This window comes from Larus michahellis, chromosome 14 (assembly GCF_964199755.1).
Source record: "Larus michahellis chromosome 14, bLarMic1.1, whole genome shotgun sequence".
NCBI lineage: Eukaryota > Metazoa > Chordata > Aves > Charadriiformes > Laridae > Larus > Larus michahellis.
Window position 1 is genome coordinate 7,352,229 of NC_133909.1, and position 19,100 is coordinate 7,371,328.

A 19,100-nucleotide genomic window follows, 5' to 3' on the forward strand; every position below is an offset into this window, starting at 1 on the left:
GCGATGCGCTTCCGGGGCACCGGCGTCCGTCACCGGGAAGGGGGAGAATGACGCTCTCCGGCGGGGGCTCGCTCTGATTGGGCGGAGGGGGCGGGACTTCCGGCGCTGCTCGCGTCTGCTCTCGGGGACGGCGGTGGCGGTCAGTGAAGGTGAGAGCGGGGGCGGCGCGGCTGCCGTGGGGACAGGGGGGCCGGGAGGGGGGTCTTGGGGACGGGGACTGGCCGGAAGACCCGGGAGGGGGATCCAGGATTCCTGGGGCTGAGTAGGAGGGAGCAGGCCGGGGCGGGCCTGGGTGGGGGCGTGAGGCTGCGGCGGGGTTGGGCTGAGCTGAGGAGCGGTATCCCCGGTGCCCCCCTGTGTCCCGGTGTTCCGGTGCACCCCTGTACCCCTGTGTTCTCCCTCCCTCCCGGTGTCTGCCCCTTCCCGGTGTCGCGCCGTCGTTGTCCCGTCCACCCCCCCCGCGTCCCGTGTGTGTCGTGTTCCCGGTGCGTGTCGTTTGTGTCTGTCCTTCCCCCCCCCGGTGTCCTGGTGCGTCGTCCGTTCCTGTCCCCCCGGTGTCCCGTTCGTTCCCACCCCCTACCCGCCCCCCCAGCCCCGTGTCCCGGTGCGTCCTTTCCCCTCCCCGCTGTGTCCCGGTGTGTCGTTGCTGCTCCCTGCCCACCCACCTGGTGTCCTCTCTCCTGGCCGCAGGGGAAGCATGGCGGGCCGCAGAGCTGCCATCAAGGCCATTGACTGGGTGGCCTTCTCCGAGAGGGTGCCCCCCAACCAGAAGGCCATGTTCAACGCCCTGAAGACCCGCAGCGACGCGCTGTCGGCCCGGTGAGTGTCTGCCCCGCTCCTGCTTGGGGTCGGTTCGGTCCCTCAGCTGAACCTTCAACTTTTGCGGTGTCAGCTTGAGGCAGTGCCGGTAACTGTGGGCCCGCAGCAATGTCCTGAGAGGCGTTAAGGCAGGTCACCTTCAAGATAGTCGGTGGCTTTTATAGGCAAATCGCCTTTACTTAATCTTCCCCATAGTAAAACAATAGCTGCAATGTAAAAAAGCTGTTCTGTGGAAGCAGTTTGCTTTGGCACATTCAAAACGTTTTGCAAGCTTTGTTATTCTGTTAAATGCTGCACAAATTCATGAGCCTTCTCAAGTGCTTCAGCAACTGCTGCTTGATGCAAACGTTGTTGGCTATTACAGCTAACGTTGCTGCTTGCCTCTAGCTCAGTATTGTGAAAACAGCCTAATCCTTTCCTACAGGGCTGCACCCGGAGATGCTGTATAGGAGTTTGAAGTGGAGCAGGGCTGCAGGCTGCACTCTTCTTGTCTGTATAGCGAGGGCTATTTCAAGGGCAGAGGGATTTGCAGAAATGGTTCGTTGCTGCTTGTTAATGATGGACCTGAAGATATTTAAACTAGACTTAGCAGGGTCTGCTGACACTCTGGAAAGTAACTGTGGCAGAGCGCAAGTGATAGCGCAGGGTTACTTCTAGCGCTGGCCGTGACTGCTGTGCTCTGTTTCTTTAGCTTGGCTGCCCTGCCAGAGAAACCCCCGACCATCGACTGGGCTCACTACAAGGCTGCTGTTGCTAAAGCTGGCATGGTGGATGAGTTCCAGAAGAAGGTCAGTATCTTTGCGGGCTGGGTATTACTTTTCTTGGAGGTTTAAATGGGGAATGTCTTTGGTGTGAGAAGAAAACACCAGAGTTGACAGAGAAGGCTGGTTTTGACTAGCAGATGCCCCAGCGTTGCATCATGCAGATTGGTGTCGCTGACCTCGAGGAGGTCACTTCAGTGCCATCATTCAGGAGGAAACCTGTGGCACTGTATGGTGAGAAAGTTGGTGAAAGAAAACTTGATAAATTATTTTGGCTGCAGGAGCGAACTCTCGAGTAGTTCTGCTGAAGCAAACGTTTGAAGTATTTCTCTAACTCCCTGAATGGAAGGCGGCGGCGGTGGGTGTGGCTCTGCGCACTGTGAAACCTGTAAAGTTAGCGGATGCCTGCAGGGGTTGCCATCCTCTTTTTAAGCAGGAAATGAAAAGCGTGAGCGGGGCTTTTGCTGAAGGACACGTGGTGTCACTGTCACTATGGAAATTGGCCTCCCAAGGCTGGGAGGACCCGCTGACCTCAGATGGGTCTGGGGACTTTGTCTTTGGGGAAATAAGTCTGTGATATGATAAGTCTTTGATACTAGACTGGCTTGCCTCCTTGCAGAGCTGTGCTTTGCTCTTTACAGAGCTGGGATGAATGTGTGTGGTATTACACGTCCTGGTGGTGGTGTGCAGTGCAGAATAGATTGCTTTAAGCTCGGAGGTGAGCAGAGCTGCTCGTGAAGGACACAGTGATCAGTTTCAGAAAGCTTGTGAACTTAACATGGTTGCGAGCATATCCTAGGAAGAAAGGAAGGAATGCTTCCCTGCTGCTAGGGAAAATGATGTTGGTGTGAAGGATTATTTCAATCAAACAAACAGTATAAACAATTTTCTCTTTCGATTTACAGTTCAGTGCACTAAAGGTTCCTGAGCCAGTGGACACACAAACTGCCAAAATTGATGCCCAGGAGCAGGAAGCTGTAAGTGTGTAACCTGTTCCCTAATGCCGGGGTTGTCTCTGACTTCTGTGAGGATGGGGAGGGGTGAGAGGGAAGGGATGTTCTGCACCTGCATCTGCACAGGCTGGGCAGCCTGAGCTAGAGCCTGGCTCTGGTCTTCACACACATCTCTGGCTTTTGTCTAAGCAAGAGGATCACTGCACGTGGAAGGGTTTGATTATTTGGGATTTGATCAAGATTCTGCCCACTTATCTAGTGTAATGATGATGAATGTTAATGCCAACTTAAGGCGTGGGGTTGCGGGTTTACTCTAGGTCACCATCTTTATCGTAACCGTATTCACCATATCCTCTGCTTCCCTGCAGGCAAAGAGCACTGCTGAATATGTGCAGGCTTCCAAAGCTCGTATTGCCCAGTATGAGCAACAAGTAAGTCTGGACTTTGCTTAGTGAATATTCTCTTTAACCCAGCCTGGCTCACACCTTGTTCTTACTTGCGTGTGCTTTGCTCTTTCTTGCTGACAAGTGTCTTGTAACGTGTTTGTCTCTGCTCTCCCTTCAAGCTTCAGAAGCTCAAAAGCATGATTCCCTTCGAACAGATGACATTTGAAGACTTGCACGAAGCCTTCCCTGAAACCAAACTGGACAAGGAGAAATATCCGTTCTGGCCCCACAAACCGATTGCTGATCTGTAAACTTCTCTGAAAGCGGTTTGTCTAATGACTGTCAGACTCTATGATCTCTTAAATAAAGTACTTTCCCTCCTGTCTGTGGCTGAGATCTTAGACAAGAGGTTTTGAGGCACGTGGAACAATACACTGACTTGCAAACAGCTCACTTTTCCTCGATTTTTGTCTTTTCTACTGGTGAGCTTGTTCTTGTAGGAAGGACCAAGATCGCAGCTAGACCCGTTGATCAGACTGAGTCCTGTTTGCATCTATGCAAATAAACTCTGTTCATGTCTGTAACCAGGTGGTGCAGGGAACGTAGTTCTGCCTTTGCAGGCAGATGGTCGCTCCGGAGCTGAGCGAATAAAGCCGCCTGAGATGCTGGAGTGTGTTTAGTGGTTGAGCTGCGATGCAGTGGGAGGTGTCTCTGGTTCTACAGGCAGAGCTCTAGGGCTGTTTTCTAGGATGGTTGTGATGGTTTAGGTGCAGCCAGTTGCAAAAGGAGTTGAAGTGTTGAGTAGATGCGTTGAGATACATTTTTTTTTTTTTTAAGTTATTTTTTATTTTTTTTAAAAACATCCCAAGTATCAGCCCGCTAATCCCGGTGATCCTGTTCTGTGTTTCCTGGGTTTTTGAATGATGTAGATCTCACTGAAACTCACAGAAACAATAGTACAAACGCTTCAGACTTGCGTCGTTTTATTTAATTATCTGAGGTGGAATTCTTAAAACACCTTTCCTCAGAATCGAAACACCTCCATAGGAGAAGGGCCTTAACTCCTGTTTCTGATGGTCGTGTTTGTGATAAGAATTCCTGACGGATGGAATGAAGGTATCATCCCCCAATTCCACAACTGTTTTATTCAAATACTTCGCTAGCTTTAAGAACATACGTAGTTCTGATGAGCTAAAGTACAAGGCAGTAAGCATGCAGATCCCATGCCCTCTGGGTTTGGGTTTTTAATTTTATTTTATTTAGACAACCAAAAGAACTGCAGCTCTATGAATCAAGCAGGAAAAAAAATCAAGAGTGGAGGGGTCAGAAGTGATACAGTGGAGAACAACAGAATGAGCACTGTGCAGAGCTGGTCTCTAGCTGCTCCATTTTATAGAAATAATAGCAAAAAAAAACAAGGAGAGGAAGAAGTGACTGTAGAGAAGCACCTTCTCCAGCACTGGCAGAAATGGGTCCTGCGGTTGCCAACGGAGCTTGGCCGGCTGCCCCTTCTCCTGGCCCTTCCTGGGCAGGTTCAGCAGCTGGGTGCCCTCCTTGGCGAGGTGTTTCATGCCCTGGTTGTTCACGGCTGTCACCGCCAGCTCGGCGCGCACCTCTGCCAACAGCAAATAGCATGTGTTGGTGTAGCGGGGGCAGTGGGTGACGGATCCTGCCTGGGGCACTGGTTGCCCTGAGGAAACCCACCCTCGCTCCAAGGAACCAGCAGCAAAGTGCAGGTAACCCGACGTTGTTTAAGAGATTTTGGGTGGCTTTACCTGGATGGAAGCTTCTGAGAGCCTTGTCTAAGCGCAGGGATTTGTGCTGCTGGTGCAACAGGAAGAAGGTGTCCAACACAGCCATGATCATGAGCAGGAAGGTGCCCAAGAAGAAAACCACTGCAAACAATACCAAAACAAAGCAAGTCCTTGATGATCGTCATCGTTTTCTTGAATGTAATCCCGTCTGCGTTCGGTTGCTGGGTGGGGAAGGGGGGAAATTTCTAACTCCAGCAAGCTGATAAAGCCCGGCTCTTCCTGATTTCAGGAACATGTGCCAAAACACACAAAGCCCTTCCTTAGGGTTGGTACCTGTGTAAAAAATCAGTTAGTTTTTATTCAATAAACATGGTACCTATTACGGGTGGTTTGTTGGAGGAAGTTGGGAGGATGTTGTTGAGAATCACGGCTAACATGGAGCTGCCGAGGATGATGGCAATCTGGAAACTGACTTTCTCCTCGAGAGAGCTGGGTCCAAACAACACAGCCATATCCAGCAGGTACAGGGCGCACGTTGGGAGGATCAGGTTCAAAATGTACAGAGTGGGTCGTCTCTCAATGGAAATCTGTTGAAGAAGATGGACAAAATTCAGGTGAGCAGAAGATAAGTTACTGCTTTGGGCAAATGCTTGTCCCCCGATGTAGAAAATTATCATGTTTCATACTTTTTTTTTTTTTTGTGGTGGCAAATCGGTGCAATATAATACGAAAATACTGCCGTACCGTGTAGGTGACCACGGAAAATTGTTCATGATCCAGCTGTTCCATGTATTCAGTGATGCTCAGGTTGGTGAACTTCCACTCTCCATCAGTTAGGAAGTAACTCTGGCTGTCCTTCATCATCTCAGCTGGTGACCGTCTCGTCTTCATGACAAGGTCACTTACTGCTTGGGCAGGAGGCAGAGGAGGAGGGAAGTTGGAGAATTCAGGTATTTATTAGAGGTCAGTTATTTCCTCTCCTTTTCCCTCCCAACCAAGGGTGCGTGCAGGTGGGGAAACGCAATGTTTCCCACGCTGCTGGGGTTTCTTAGCCCGTTAGGGAGAAATTAAAAGGGGGTCAGGTGAAGGGACTGGGCTGGACCTCCGGGAATGTGGATCAGAGAGGAAACCTCCGGTGAATTAGGACAGTTGTCCTTTGTGGATGGGAGCTGGGGGGTTTTGTGTCATCTCTGATTATTTTTCAACCCTTCCTGTTGGGATGAACTCTGACTGCAGTTTATATCCCTGAAACTGCCCTTAATTTCCTCTCGTTTCTATGGCCTTCAGGTATGCCTAAAGATCAGTCCCGCAAAATTGTACGTGAACAAGTAGCCTTGTTGCAGGAAGCCTCCAAGTCTCTTGGCTTGTAGAGGACAGTCCCCAGGGGGGGACTCGCCACAGAACATCCAGATGCTTCCAGAGATGTTGCTGGGAAACGTGCCAAAACAGAACGACAGTGTTTTAGTGCATTTTCCCTGACGTTATGTGACCTCAACCCCGCTAATCCAGCGTGAGCGTGTGGTGCAGCTAAGGGAGCCCGGGAGTTAGCCAAGGGTCCATCTCATCTATTCCTCCTCCTGCAAGTTTAGCCCAGCTGTGGTAAAACTCAGCCTGCCGCTGTACCTGGGTAGAGGAACGAAGCTATGCTCAAGTTGCACGTCTGGGTGTCAAAGGGAAACTTGAGGATCATCAAGCTGCACGTTAAGGTCACCTGGAAGGGCTGGGTGGAGTTGAAGCTGCCGTTGTGTGTGACCATCATATAATCCAAGTTCGAGTTTTGTCCGTTCACTCTGGGGGAAGCAAAAGCGGAGAGCGACCGAGCTCCCAGGCGCTGTGGTGCTCCTCAGCCCCACAACAGCCTGGGCTGTGAGTGTCCTCGGGGGGGGGGGACCCTGCGCCGTCACCCACCCTGGGGATGTAGCAGGGAGGAGAGGAAACCTGGGGCTTGAAGAAGGGCTGGTGGGTGCCTCTGGACTAAGGTTTGTAGTAGCTCTGCACCTCCTAAGGGAACTCCTGCCTCTCTCCCCGCTGCTTCCCACCCCCGGCTGGGGCAGGGGCTTGTTGCTGGCTCCACCGTGGCACAGAGCTGCCTCCCCCTCCGCCCCCCCCAGCCCAAGAGCCGGCGGTGGTGCCTGTCGCTCTGTCAGACCCACGGGGATCTGTCCTGCATCTGACAACAAGCTGCTGAGGGTCATTTCATCCCACGACATCGCTGGTCTCTGCCGCTCCCTCAGCTTTCACTACAGCCCAGGTGGGACGTTTCTGGAGATGTTTCAGCATTACAGAGCCACAAAGTGCTTTGGATAAGCTGTGGTCGCCATTAATCTAAATTATGAAGTTCTTGGTCACAGGGAGCTCATGGGAATGGCTTTTAACTGCAGGAGTTTATTCCATTTCCCACAACACCACCAACAGTTTGCATCCATCGTACTTCTCTTAAGCCAGTGGATAAGAATGAAAGGGGAACCTACCGCTCTAAAATGAAGATGGGGGGAGACCAATACGTGCTCGTGGGCAGAATGATTTTGGAAATGTTACAGAAATCCTGCGGGTCCCAGGTTGCAAAAGTGTTTTTCCACTCCTGGGGAAAGAAGTTGCGGGAGAGAAATGAATGCCAGGCTCGGTCCCAGCCATCGTGCTGGGCATCACAGGAGAGAAACGCTCTCGAGGGACCTACCAGGCTCAACACGAAGTAAAAAGTGACCGTCTGGAGCTTTTCAATCTGGAGAGAGAAAAAAGGGAAGGTATTTAGCTGATTTTCTGAGGTCCGTCCAATGCAGAGCCCAGCAGCTCTGCCCTGTGGCTCTCGCAGTGGACGGCAGAGGTTGCAGAAACTCAGGAGGAGAGCTCACGGATCTCGGTCCTACGGCTGAAAAGTGGGAGCATACGGTCCAATGGTTTAAAAAAAAAATAGATTATTGTCAACATTTACATGCCAGCGCCCTGCCAATGTGCGTTGCTGAGCTCCGGCGCTGCGCAGGGGTGTTTTTAGAGCCCGCTATAAAGTGGGCTGTTTGTCTGAACCTGCCTCTGAACTTTTTTCCTGGAAGTAGGTGGGAGAAAATTCTCCAGATCTTCCAAAAATGCTTTCAAACAGCAGAAAGCTGAAGAAGTGGAAGGGGCTGGTTCTCACCCCCGCGGCCTTGCTGGCCCAGCCCTGCCTGGCAGAAGACTCAGACCCCCATCTAACCGTAACAGTTTTCTGTTATAAGGACTCGACAGGGGTTTTGGGTCCTTACCACAGAGAGAATGGCCACCAGCATAAAATCCATCTTCACTTCCAGAGGCTCCTTCAGGTTCTTCTTGGGCAGTATGTGTGCGTGCAGCTTGCTGTGAGAGGAGACGTTCAGGTATTCGACAACATCGTAGTAGGTGCAGACGTACCTCGGAGCAGCCCCTGCTAGAAAATGTAATCCACCGGAATTAGAAAAGGTGGATCTCAACCCGCGAGAGAGAGATGTACCAAAAGAGAAAGCGTATGGAGCGGTGGATACGAAAAACACCCTTGACGCAGGCGAATCCCTTCTCGGATGGATGAGAACAGAATTCCTCAAAGCTCTTCTATTCCTCTTGGACTTACCTGTCCCCAGAGCAAAGGTGAGGATGGCTATAAACGCTCGCTGCATTGTCTCCTGCTTCCAACCAAGGAGGCAAATGGTACCGTGTGTCTTATGAACAGTTCCAGGACACGTCATTTGTTATGCAGAAGTTGATTTGATATTTATTAATGTGGGATGGATATTTTGTAAACAGAAGCTAGACTTTTTATGTATTTATTTGCATTGGAAGGAAGAATTTGCTAATGGTTTGATGCACTCAGCTGGCTCCTGGGAGCAGCCTTTAGTTGTGGTAAAGGGAAAAATAAGGTCATTAAAAAAAAAAAATCCAACAATTTGAGGGAGAGTAAAAGAAAGGGCCTGTCTCCACAAAGAAAAGGCAAGGAGCCAGAGCCACTCAGAAACAAATCTTGTCGCATTTAACAGGGCTGAGAGTCTGCTGCAACCCCACTAAAATGGAATAGGAATTACTGCTTGTGCGAGGCGAGGGGGGCCAGGGGAGCGGAGGAGACGCTGCTCGCCTTCGGGCCTGCTCCTGCTCCTCAGCAGCCCGGGCTGCGGGCGTTTGTGCATCCTCATTTCCCAAAGCACTGAGCTTTTTGCGCATTTTCTGTTTCTGCCTCCTTGCTGATCTCAAGGTTCTTCGCCAAGTCCTCGCAGTTACGATGAAAGGCTCAGAGACTTTGGTTCCTACTTCTCCATCTCTTTCCCTCAGCCGCCCTCTTCTCCATCGCCACCTAGTTTTTCTGCTGTGATTGCGGCAATTGTGGCTGTAAAGTAGGTGTTTTCACCGATTCAGACACTGGAGTCTTCTCAAAGTGCCGTTTTCCCAAGCATTAGAAGAGAAATTCGTCCCGCGTCGCTCAGCCCGGGACATGCAGCCATGCAGCACCCTGCTTCCGCCTGTCCCCCGCGCAGCCCCCGGCCCCTGCAGGTCTGTCCCCCCGCTCCGGCGGTGGCAGCCGCAGGTCCCGCGGTGGGGGGTCCCCTCCCAGCACCGCCCGGAGACCCCGGTGCCACCTGGGGCGGGGGTGGGCGCGATGCTGGGGGTTGGGAGCATCGCTGGGGGGGGCTGCTGCACCGGTGACCGCGTGGCCTAATGGATAAGGCGTCTGACTTCGGATCAGAAGATTGAGGGTTCGAGTCCCTTCGTGGTCGGATCTTTTCCGCCCCAAATTTTAAACCCGTTTCCGGTTTTTCCCGTCTCTCTTCGCGTCTCTCCCCCTCGGTCCGGGTCCCCGTTCCCGGTGCAGCCCGGTCCGCTCCCACCCCCCGGCTCGGCGGCCCCGGGGCTGGTCCCAGTCGCGTCTGGCGGCGTGGGGTCGGGCCCGTTCCCACGGGCCGGGGCGCGTCCTTTGCGCAGCCCCAGTGGCCTAATGGATAAGGCACTGGCCTCCTAAGCCAGGGATTGTGGGTTCGAGTCCCATCTGGGGTGAGCCTCCCCGACTTTTGGTGATGCCAGCCCCGTTTTCCCGCTCTTTCTCCTCTTTTTACTGCCACCCCGACCGCGCAACGCTGCCGGGCCGCCGTCTCCTCCTGCTGCCTGGTGGGAAGACATTCCCCAACATCAGTCGCAGATGTCAATTTAGGAGGTTGACGCACCTGGAGAACCCAGAAGTGGGAATAAACAGGCGCTGGTGAGTGTGTGCTGGTGGGCGCAGCCGCTGGAGACAGAGCTTGCTGGGGGGGACCGAAGAGGGAGGTTGGGGTGGGCCTTTCGGGGCAGTGAGATCTCGCTGTGCCAACATCTGCTGTACATGGTGCTCTTGGGTCCTGGCTTGAGCCACACGGAACTAATTTCTCTTCTAATGCTTGGGAAAACGGCACTTTTAGAAGACTCCAGTGTCTGAATTGGTGAAAATACCTACTTTACAGCCAGCTCTGGTGTGCGGGTTTCAAGGTCTCGGTGTTTCCGAGCTCCCCAGGTGTGGGGACGAGGAGCAGCGAGACCCAGACACTTGACCCAAGCTGCCAACAGGGTTATTTCATACCATGAACAGCACATTCAATCGAAATTAGAAAGTTTGCTGAGGAGTTCTCTCTCTCCCTTGATGGCTGCGACCCTGAGAAGTCCTTGCCCCAGTGCCGGAGCCCCGAGCCCGTCCCTTCCTCCCAAAGCCGCAGCGCTCGCAGTGTCCCACATTGGCTGTCCCTGCGGGGAGCGCACGGCTTCTGCTGGGGGAACGGGCTGGGTGTGATCCTTGTCGATTTTATATTGGTACGAGGATCAATACTGGTTCTTTAGTGTTATTAAGGTTAAGTATTTAGTCTTATCCTATTAAATCTATTTATATGTCAACCCTCAGGTTTCCTTGTTTTTTCCCCAATTCCCCTTCCCGGGTGGGGAGGGGTCATTGAGTGAGAGAATAATTGTCTAAAGGACAACAAATTGTTGTGGGTTCCTCAGACCATAACATCTTGGACCGATGTGGTTCTCTGCTCCCGGCCAGCCGTCCCGGTTTAGTTCTCATGAAATCGGGAAGCAAAGAGGAGCAGCTACAAACTGCCCCAGGCTTCGGTGCAAAGGCGGATGCTGAATCCGGCCGGTCGTGTGTCCCCCATTCCCAGTGCTCAGGTGAGGCTGTTACTGAGGGAATGACAACCAGCTTTTCCCTTGGGACCTGTTAATGGAATGATGGGTTTTGGAGGGGTGTTAATGAAAGGATGGCTCTGGCTGGGGCGTATCTTTCCAGGTGTCCCAGAAGGTGCACAAGCAGAGCAGGTAAAGCTGTTTATTTAGCCGTATGCGGGCAGAGCTGGGGCTGTGCTGGGTCAGGGCCGAGCAGGGAATTTCAGCTGCATTTTCATCCCCTCTGGCTGCTCCCGGTATCATCAGCTGCATCTGACCCCCAACAAAAAGCCGATTGATACTGGGGGATGATTACCTTGCAGGTGTCATGCAGACCTCTTCTCGGAGCAGGCCAGGCTGTAACGGGAAGAAAGCTTTATTCCTCTGCCAGAAACCGCATCTCCGCGAGGGGCTGGTCGCTGGGGTCGCGCAGTTTGGCTGTGCTGCCCTGGGGCCAGAGTCCTCCACGTAAGTGCCTTCGGGATGGTGCCCTCTCAGGTTTAGTTGCATTAAAAAGCTGCTTGGAGGGTCTTTTTGCTACGGAGTTAATGGCTTTTAAAAGGCAGCTGCGGTCAGGGTGATATCACGCTAGTAAAACCTAAAGTGAAGTTTCTTTCTAAGTAATTTTTCTCTGTTAGATGCGGGAGGAAATGACTCTGCTGCCTGGAAAACGGCAAACCTGCCGAAGCCCTGGGTGCTGGACTGCCGGCAGCCCCCGGCAGCCGAGCTGCAGGTCCCTGCGCCGCTCAGCAAACCCTGCCAGTGCTGGGGGCCGGGGAAGGGGCTCGAGGGGTGCCCCCAGGCTGGTAGTACCTGGGACCAGCTGACTTCCACCTCTTTGGGTGACCGGCTTCAGGGCTGTGGTTGAAAGCGTGGCCAGAGCACATTTTTTGCATCCCTCTCACAAGTTTGGAGAGCTTTTGGGTGGCTTTTGGGGGTGTTTGATCACTTGGCTTCTTTTGGGTGGCGTTTTCTTTGCATCTTCTGGAGACGCTGTACCCGCAGCCCCGCTGGGATGCCCTCCTGGCAGCATGGTGACGGGCCTGGGTTGGTTCCCTGCCTGGTGAGAGGGACTTCCATTGGTGATGGCCTTGCTCGGGTGGCACCGGGTTGTGTCCCTGCTGTTTCTCTTCGGTTCCTGACTGTTTCTGCAGTCAGGCACTGGACCCATTTGGACATGGCATCCTCACTGCACATCTGGCACAGTGCTGCTCACCTGCGCCCCCCACCCCAACCCCTCCATCACACCAGTCTCTCCCCATCCGACACCGCTGGGATTTGCACCCTAAACCCTCCCATGCCCTGATTGCCTCAGTGAGACCTCAGGGGGGATGGAGCTGGGGCAGCTGCTGCCTGCCCTGGTCTGACGCCGGCTGCTGCCACCTGCTGCACCCCCCCCCAGAGCAGCCCTTTCTCTCTAGCACATCCCTGCTCAGCTTTCGTTTGATGGACACGCTGGAAAAGACGCACTGGTTGAAGCTGAGCCGAACATACCCCAAGAATCAACATGTCCCCAAAACCTCCCGTGGCTGCGGAAGAGGTTAAAATCCCTTCCCTGCCCTGTGACCGGCTTTGGGAAACTCTTTTTTAGGTTTCGATGAGAAATGCAGGTTTTGGGGAGAAGTCAAGCTGCAGTGGGAGGAGAACACAGGTGTTATTGATAATGAACAGGAGCTTAACGAGGCCTGTGGTGTTTCTTGTTGTGTCACACTGTTATCCTATAGTGGTGCTACGTTACACCAGGTGCCTGTCACCAGCGGCTCATTGACACTGGATGCTGTCATGGGAAAGGATGAGTTATCTCCAGTGTCGTGGCTGTCCCTGTGCTGCTTCATGCCCCAACAGTGCCTGACCCTGGCAGTCAAACACTCCTTCCCTCCTGCTTAAGGCTCCTACACAGCCTTGGCTGGGTGTGACAGTCTTGGCTTTGCCTTTCTGTGGGGCTGTGGCAGGGAATCATAGAATCATGGCATGGTTTGGGTTGGAAGGGACCTTAAAGACCATCCAGTGCCACCCCCTGCCCTGGGCAGGGACACCTCCCACCAGCCCAGGTTGCTCCAAGCCCCGTCCAGCCTGGCCTTGAACCCCTCCAGGGATGGGGCAGCCACAGCTTCTCTGGGCAACCTGGGCCAGGGGCTCACCACCCTCACAGGAGAGAATTTCTTCCTGATATCTGATCTAAATCTCCCCTCTTTCAGTTTGAAGCCATTACCCCTTGTCCTACCACTCCATGCCCTTGAAAAAAGTCCCTCTCCAGCTTTCCTGTAGGCCCCATTTAGGTACTTGAAGGTCACAATTAGGTCTCCCTGGAGTCTTCTCTCCTCCAGGCTGAAGAACCGCAACTCTCTCAGCTGGGAAGGCCTGGACTCACGTACCCCCGGCAGCCGGAGGGTGAGGGTGACCCCAGCTGCTCTGTGTCGGGGGGTGGGTTGTGGATGTCACCTGGGTGGCGTCTGCTCTTTGCGTTTCGGGTTGCGTTCCTGTTCTGAGCTGCTGCTCGAGTGGTGGAGCCGGCAGGAGGAGGGGAATGTCGTTGCTCCAGCCCCCAGGATTCCTGCACGGCACAGTCTCCATCAGCACCCAGGGGGTAAACTGAGGCTGGGGGGGGTCTATGGTGACCTACTGGCACATGGGGTGCCATGGCGGGGAGGGACCCCCCTCCTGCTCACCCCCGTTGCCAGCGTTGGGCTGGGAGGAGCAGCAGCGATCCCAAGAGAGATGGGAATGTGGGCGATGCACGGGGGGTGTCAGGGACACCTGGGGGACCCCCCCCGCTCTCTGTCACTGTCCCGAAATCACAGTTATGGGGGACCACGTGGCCTAATGGATAAGGCGTCTGACTTCGGATCAGAAGATTGAGGGTTCGAGTCCCTTCGTGGTTGTTTTAAAACCACGAGGGAGCCTCGAGTCGTTTAATTTCCTGCCCCGATGCTGGGGGGGTGGGCGGGATGGCGACCGACACCATCCGACGCGGCAAAGACTGTGCTGGGGGCAGCTTCGGGGTGGGATCTGCCCCGTAAATCCCCGGGGACATCGCACCCGGGGCCATTCATGCCCCTGGGGCCCTGCCTCCAGGGGGGTGGGGGCGGGCGGGGGCTGAGCCCCAGCTGGGGCCGTTTACGGGAGGGATAAAAGGGCGGAGGCGGCTCGTTTTAGGGCTTTTCACCGCATCGGGGAGCGTCTGGTGAGTTACGGCGGGGTTGGGGGGGGGTACAGGGGTTCGTGTGTGCGGGAGGGGGTGTCCCTACCTTCCCCCCCTCCCTGCGGGGTGCTGCTGCAAGGAGCCGGGGGGGGTAAAAAAAAAAAAAAAAGCGGTTGCTTCCCCAGGTGGGACTCGAACCGTCAGTTCCTTGCTTAGAAGGCTAGTGCTTTGGCCATTAGGCTACTGGGGCCGTGTAAGGGCCGTGCCCCCCCCACCTCTGGCCCGCGCCCCCCCGCGCTGTGTCCGTGGGGTCCGGAGCGAACGGCCCCCGGTTCGTTGTCCCGGGAACTGCCGGTTTTACGGGGCGGTGGAGGGAAGAGAGCTGCGGGGCTCGGGGGGACGACGACGGCGGTGTCATCTCTTACTTTGGGGGACATTCAAAACTCCCCGTGGGCTGCGGAGGACCCCCCCATCCCGCACTGCGGGGCTGTGGTGCCCTCCGGCCATCAGAGAGTTAAGTTACGGCACCAAAAAACTATTCATAGGAAGCCCCAGTGGCCTAATGGATAAGGCACTGGCCTCCTAAGCCAGGGATTGTGGGTTCGAGTCCCATCTGGGGTGACTCTTTTCTGCTCCGCCTCTTCCCGTTCATGGGGGGGCTCCCCGCCGTGATGAGGGGCCGGTCCCGCCCGGGCACCCCCGTCCCCGGGAGCCTGACGCGCGTTGGGGTCAACACACCAATCCCCGAAGGGCTTTTTGCTCCCTGAAGTGCCCATCTCCTCCCAACCCTGATGTCTCCAAGGCTTGAAGCAAATTTTTGCAAATCTGCCTGTAAAAAGTGGGGAGGGAAGAGCTCAGCAGCGGGTGGTGCGTGGTGGTGGTCTCCTAGTCACGGAGTCTCATCTGAGGCTGTTGCTGTCTCAACCGCTGTTCCTGGGATGGCTTTCAGTGTCGGAAGTACACCTGAAGCAGCGACACCCCCCGCTTTGCTTGTAATGGCCAGGGCACAGCCCGGAGCCGGACACCTTTTCCTGTGGGATGGGGGGGGCTGGTAGCCACCCCCCTCCCAGGCAGGGAAGCTTTAGGCAGTTTTTAGTTTATTTTTGCTCCCCTGGCACAAAGGTGGAGGCAGGGACGATGCCTCAGTGTGCCCCTGCACCCCCCCCCCCCCCCCCAGGCAGCTCATTTGGGGAAGGACGTGGGATTTGAGTTCTCTCAATGTGTAAATGCTGGATTGGGTAAAGGCAGAGCTCAAAAGTCCCCCCTTCCAAAGGGCACCAGCCGCAGAAGAAGTGGGAGCATCCAGAGCCCCACACGCCTCTCTGGGCCCCAGTACAGCTCCGGGGGTGCCCGGAGAGCACTTTCCCCTCTCATTTAGCGTTTTGCCTAAAACAGGACCAACCTCTCCTCACCCCAGGTGGGACTCGAACCCACAATCCCTGACTTAGAAGGCCAGTGCCTTATCCATTAGGCCACTGGGGCCCTACAAAAAGGTAAAAAAAGTGTAATTTCCCGATCTTTGATACCGCTCTGCAGTGAACCTTGGAGAAATCCACCGTATTACGGCACAGAAATTCGTTCTGTTTAATCAGGCTCCACTGAGGAGCGGCTCCTGAAGCCCGTAAGACTCAGCTGAGGTTTTTTGGTTCCGTGTCGAGGGCCAGACCTTCCCCCCCGGTACTTACAGTGCGGTTTCAGAACAGAGAACAACCGCCTCCTGCCAAATTCCTGCCGTGGCTTTAGGTTAATTTAACAAAATGACACGCGCTTTTTTTTGCTTAGGAAACAAATAAACTAAAATTTGAGAAAACCATTTGCTTGAAATGGTGAATACTCCGTTTGCTACTTAAATACGCAATTAGGCTGCTTTTACTATTCCCTTTCTTTTTCCCCCCCAAATCTACTGCTGCTTGAGTTCAGCAGCAGAGGGTGCTCTCAGGGAGCAGAGGGCTGCATGAAGGGGACAAAGAATAAATAAATAAGAAGTAGCTGACAAAAGTCTGAATTTTTAGTTTCTCTCAAACATGAACAGTCATTTTTTTTCTGCAAAACGACTGACAGGCAGTCACAGCACATCATTAGGCTCAAAAGGAGATGTTAAATATTTTTATTTACACTTTTAGAGCATTTTTATTCAATATGGCTCATGAGTTTAGCATCATCTACAGCTGCCAATGCCATTTCTTTAAAAAGACGGGTATGCCAAGGACTTTGATCTCTGCTGTCGTCAGTCAAAGTCTGCCTTCCTGCTCTGTTTTATATTTGAGTGTATCTTCTTCTGTCGTAGTCGCTCACGATTCATTTTTTCCACCCTAAAACAAAATGAAAAGATCCTTTAGTGTACAAGGAAAAGATTTAAATAGTCAACTTTGAGCACAGTTATAATGGAGATTCAACGAGCTGACAAATGTCCACAGAGAATAAAAACAGTCCTTGTTCTTGGGATGCTACCCAGGAAAGCAGTGAAGCTCTAACGGACCAGTGATTTATTTCTTTCAAAAAAAGGAAATCCAAATGAGTATGATTTTTTTTAAAGAGGCTGCAAACTAAATCATGAAACATAATCTGAATCCACCTCAAATAAAGGCCATTTCAATGAAGATACCTCTCTATGAGTTTCTGCGTCGTCTCCTTGGACACCACCTTGGGCGTCTCGGTAGCCTCCGTGACCATGGTTCTGATTTTTTCTAGACAAATCGCCAGGTTCCTCATTTGGTAGCGACTCTCTTCGGAGTTCACAATCAGCTCCCCAGCTCGGTTTATCTTATTCCTGTGCTGAAGAGGGATAAAATGTGATGTGATCGCTGAAACCTCGTGAGATTCCTCATGTCCTGGCTGGAAGGGTGACATTTACAGCGTGGCTGGAAGGGGGAGGGTAGTTACCATCGATGCCATTTTTTGTCTTGTAGCTTCTGGAATCCAGTCTGCTGACGCCAGGTGGAACCGAACCTCTGCCTTGGTATTCACTGGGAGGAAAAACAGCATCTTTTTTTCAATGTAATGGCTCATCTTCCTAAGTTTTACGAGGTAATTTAGTCTGTTTACTGCTGTTGTCCTCTTTGAACACAGGATGATTCCAGTACTAATTTCCTGAAAGATCACAATTTTTTTTCTTGCCATGTTTGTACATACCACTCTACAAGATAAACTCCAAATTTTTTTTGGAGACTCTGTCATGGTATTTGCCTTTCTAGACACTACAAGACTTACTGCTATTGCCAGTCATTAACCACCTTATTTTTAATTTTAACTACCTTATTTTTTTCTGCAATGGCAGAACAGGAAGTGGTTTTAGTTTATTTGAATGAAGCTGAGAATTTATTGCACTGTGAAGTCTCAGACTCCAGTTGGCTTGTTGTATGTTGGATTAATGAGAACAGATAGGCGGAAGCGGTGTTTCCTGTGACACACGTAGCAGCAACAATCCCAGTGAGAGTGTTTCTAGGAGAAATCAATACGGTACCACTGGTCTCGAGCACTGTGAAGACTTAGAAGTTCTGTTAAAACGTAGGGTCACGGTAATGAAAAATAAACATTGGGCAGCACAGACGTGCTCTTGAATTTCAAACTCCCGGTATTTCACCACAAAGTATAAAGAGTCAACTTAAAGATTAGTGTTTTCCCTTCAAGGTCTCTCCTCACCTTTATTGACGTGCTGTCCCCCGGGGCCGCTGCTCCGGCAGTAGGACACAGTCAGGCGCGCTGGAAGAGAAGATCGGCAGCGTGCTGACCCGGAGACGCGGCCCCGGATGGGTCTGCAGTGAACGGGGATGATCCAGGCTGCAGCACGCTGCCTCGAAGGATGCCTGTGACCCAGCGCTGCTTTTGCTCTGGGTGTAGCTCCGTGTGCTGAGGATGGGCTCTGCAGCCCGGAGCCTGACCCACCTCCAGGTATATGGGGTCTATGGGGCACCACAGGGGGATGTGGGAGGTCTAGGGGGGTTTATGTGGTCGATGTGGGGAGTCTGGGGGGGCACCATGGGGGGATGTGGGAGGTCTGGAGGGGTGTCTATGGGATCTGGGGGGCACCATGGGGGAAGATGTGGGAAGTCTGAGGGGGCATATGGGGTTTGAGAGGCACAGTGGGGAGGATATGGGAGGTGTACGGGGGTTTATGGGGTCTATGGGGGGGATGTGGGAGTTCTGGGTAGGGGTTTATGGAGTCTGGGGGTCACCATGGGGAGGGATGTGGGAAGGTCTGGGGGGGTTTATGGGGGTTGGGGGGTGATGTGGGAAGCCTGGGCCGGGTTTATGGGGTCTGTGGGGGGGATGTGGGAGGTCTGGGGGGGGTACATGTGGTCTGTGGGAGGCAGGACGAGCCAGGCACCGGGGCCCAGGAGCATTTCGGGGGGAGCCCGACTCACCCAGGGGGATGTCGAGGGCGGCCGGCTGCGTCTCCTCCTGGAAAACACGGCGGGGTACCCGCGGTTGGCGCTGGGGCGAGGTGGGGCCGCCCGACGGGGCTTCGGACCCGGCCCCGATCGCCGCCGGGGGGACGGTCCCGTCCCGGTGGCTGCCTGGCCCCGCCCACGCCCCTCCCGCCAAGCCACGCCCCTCCCACTAAGCCACGCCCACAACCACATCCAATTGTACTAAGCTACGCCCACCCGCGATAGCCCCGCCCCTTGTGATCAGCGCCGCCCAATCACAATATCAGCCCCTTGCGCTAAGCCCCGCCCACCCGCAATACCGCTATCCATTGACCACGCCCGCCAGCTGTCACTCAAGTGGTAAGCCCCGCCCCTCAGTCTTCCTGTCCCGTTCCCCCCCCGCCCCGCCCCCGCTCACCGGGGCGCTGGCGGTGCCGGCCCTGTCCTCGTCCCGCCGCGGCGGGTACAGCTTGTCCAGGCTGTAGGCGCTCCGGTACTCGGTCCCTGCGGCGGCCCGCTGCGAGAACGGGGCGGCGAGAAGCCCCAGCCGCAGCCGGCATAGACGCCGCAGCATGTACGCCGCCATGTTGGCTCCTGCCGTGCGCCTCCGCCACGGCGTCCCCCACGGAAACGGCGCCCGGGCCCTGCGTTCCGGGGCGGGGCCTGCGGGGTGGGGGGGGCGTGGGTGGGGGCGATCCATGGGGTATGCGGGCTGTACGTGTGGTGTGTGGGGATGCGTGGGATCTATGGGGTGTGTATGTGGGGTCTGTGGAGCACCGTGGGGGGGCT

The 19,100-nt window shown here is 54.1% G+C and overlaps 3 protein-coding genes and 5 non-coding genes across 8 annotated transcripts in view; 6 read left to right on the top strand and 2 right to left on the bottom strand.

Moving 5' to 3' along the window:
- Positions 1-13: 13 nt before the first annotated feature.
- ATP5PD (ATP synthase peripheral stalk subunit d) lies at positions 14-3,302 on the top strand. The gene is made up of 6 exons (XM_074607403.1): positions 14-149; positions 691-819; positions 1,511-1,607; positions 2,486-2,557; positions 2,902-2,964; positions 3,099-3,302. Exons 2-6 carry the CDS (start codon positions 698-700, stop codon positions 3,228-3,230), a joined length of 486 nt encoding a protein of 161 aa, XP_074463504.1. The 5' UTR covers positions 14-149; positions 691-697; the 3' UTR covers positions 3,231-3,302.
- Positions 3,303-9,315: 6,013 nt separating this feature from the next.
- On the top strand, positions 9,316-9,388 carry TRNAR-UCG (transfer RNA arginine (anticodon UCG)). Its single transcript has one exon. It is a non-coding gene; the product is annotated as a tRNA-Arg (tRNA).
- A 204-nt stretch (positions 9,389-9,592) lies between these two features.
- Positions 9,593-9,665, top strand: TRNAR-CCU (transfer RNA arginine (anticodon CCU)). Its single transcript has one exon. It is a non-coding gene; the product is annotated as a tRNA-Arg (tRNA).
- A 3,943-nt stretch (positions 9,666-13,608) lies between these two features.
- TRNAR-UCG (transfer RNA arginine (anticodon UCG)) lies at positions 13,609-13,681 on the top strand. Its single transcript has one exon. It is a non-coding gene; the product is annotated as a tRNA-Arg (tRNA).
- An 808-nt stretch (positions 13,682-14,489) lies between these two features.
- On the top strand, positions 14,490-14,562 carry TRNAR-CCU (transfer RNA arginine (anticodon CCU)). Its single transcript has one exon. It is a non-coding gene; the product is annotated as a tRNA-Arg (tRNA).
- Positions 14,563-15,350: 788 nt separating this feature from the next.
- TRNAR-UCU (transfer RNA arginine (anticodon UCU)) lies at positions 15,351-15,423 on the bottom strand. Its single transcript has one exon. It is a non-coding gene; the product is annotated as a tRNA-Arg (tRNA).
- A 610-nt stretch (positions 15,424-16,033) lies between these two features.
- MRPL58 (mitochondrial ribosomal protein L58) lies at positions 16,034-18,939 on the bottom strand. Its single transcript, XM_074607129.1, has 6 exons — positions 18,730-18,939; positions 18,306-18,342; positions 17,584-17,643; positions 16,825-16,907; positions 16,547-16,716; positions 16,034-16,253 (listed from the first exon to the last, which is right to left on the bottom strand). The coding sequence occupies exons 1-6, from the start codon at positions 18,895-18,897 to the stop codon at positions 16,169-16,171; spliced, it is 603 nt and encodes a 200-aa protein (XP_074463230.1). The 5' UTR covers positions 18,898-18,939; the 3' UTR covers positions 16,034-16,168.
- HID1 (HID1 domain containing) overlaps positions 16,850-19,100 on the top strand; it is a 61,260-nt gene continuing 59,009 nt past the window's right edge. Inside the window, exons 1-2 of the mRNA XM_074607126.1 lie at positions 16,850-16,968; positions 17,572-17,832. Coding sequence (XP_074463227.1) covers positions 17,797-17,832 — 36 coding nt within the window. The 5' untranslated portion in view covers positions 16,850-16,968; positions 17,572-17,796. The remainder of the gene's footprint in view (positions 16,969-17,571; positions 17,833-19,100) is intronic.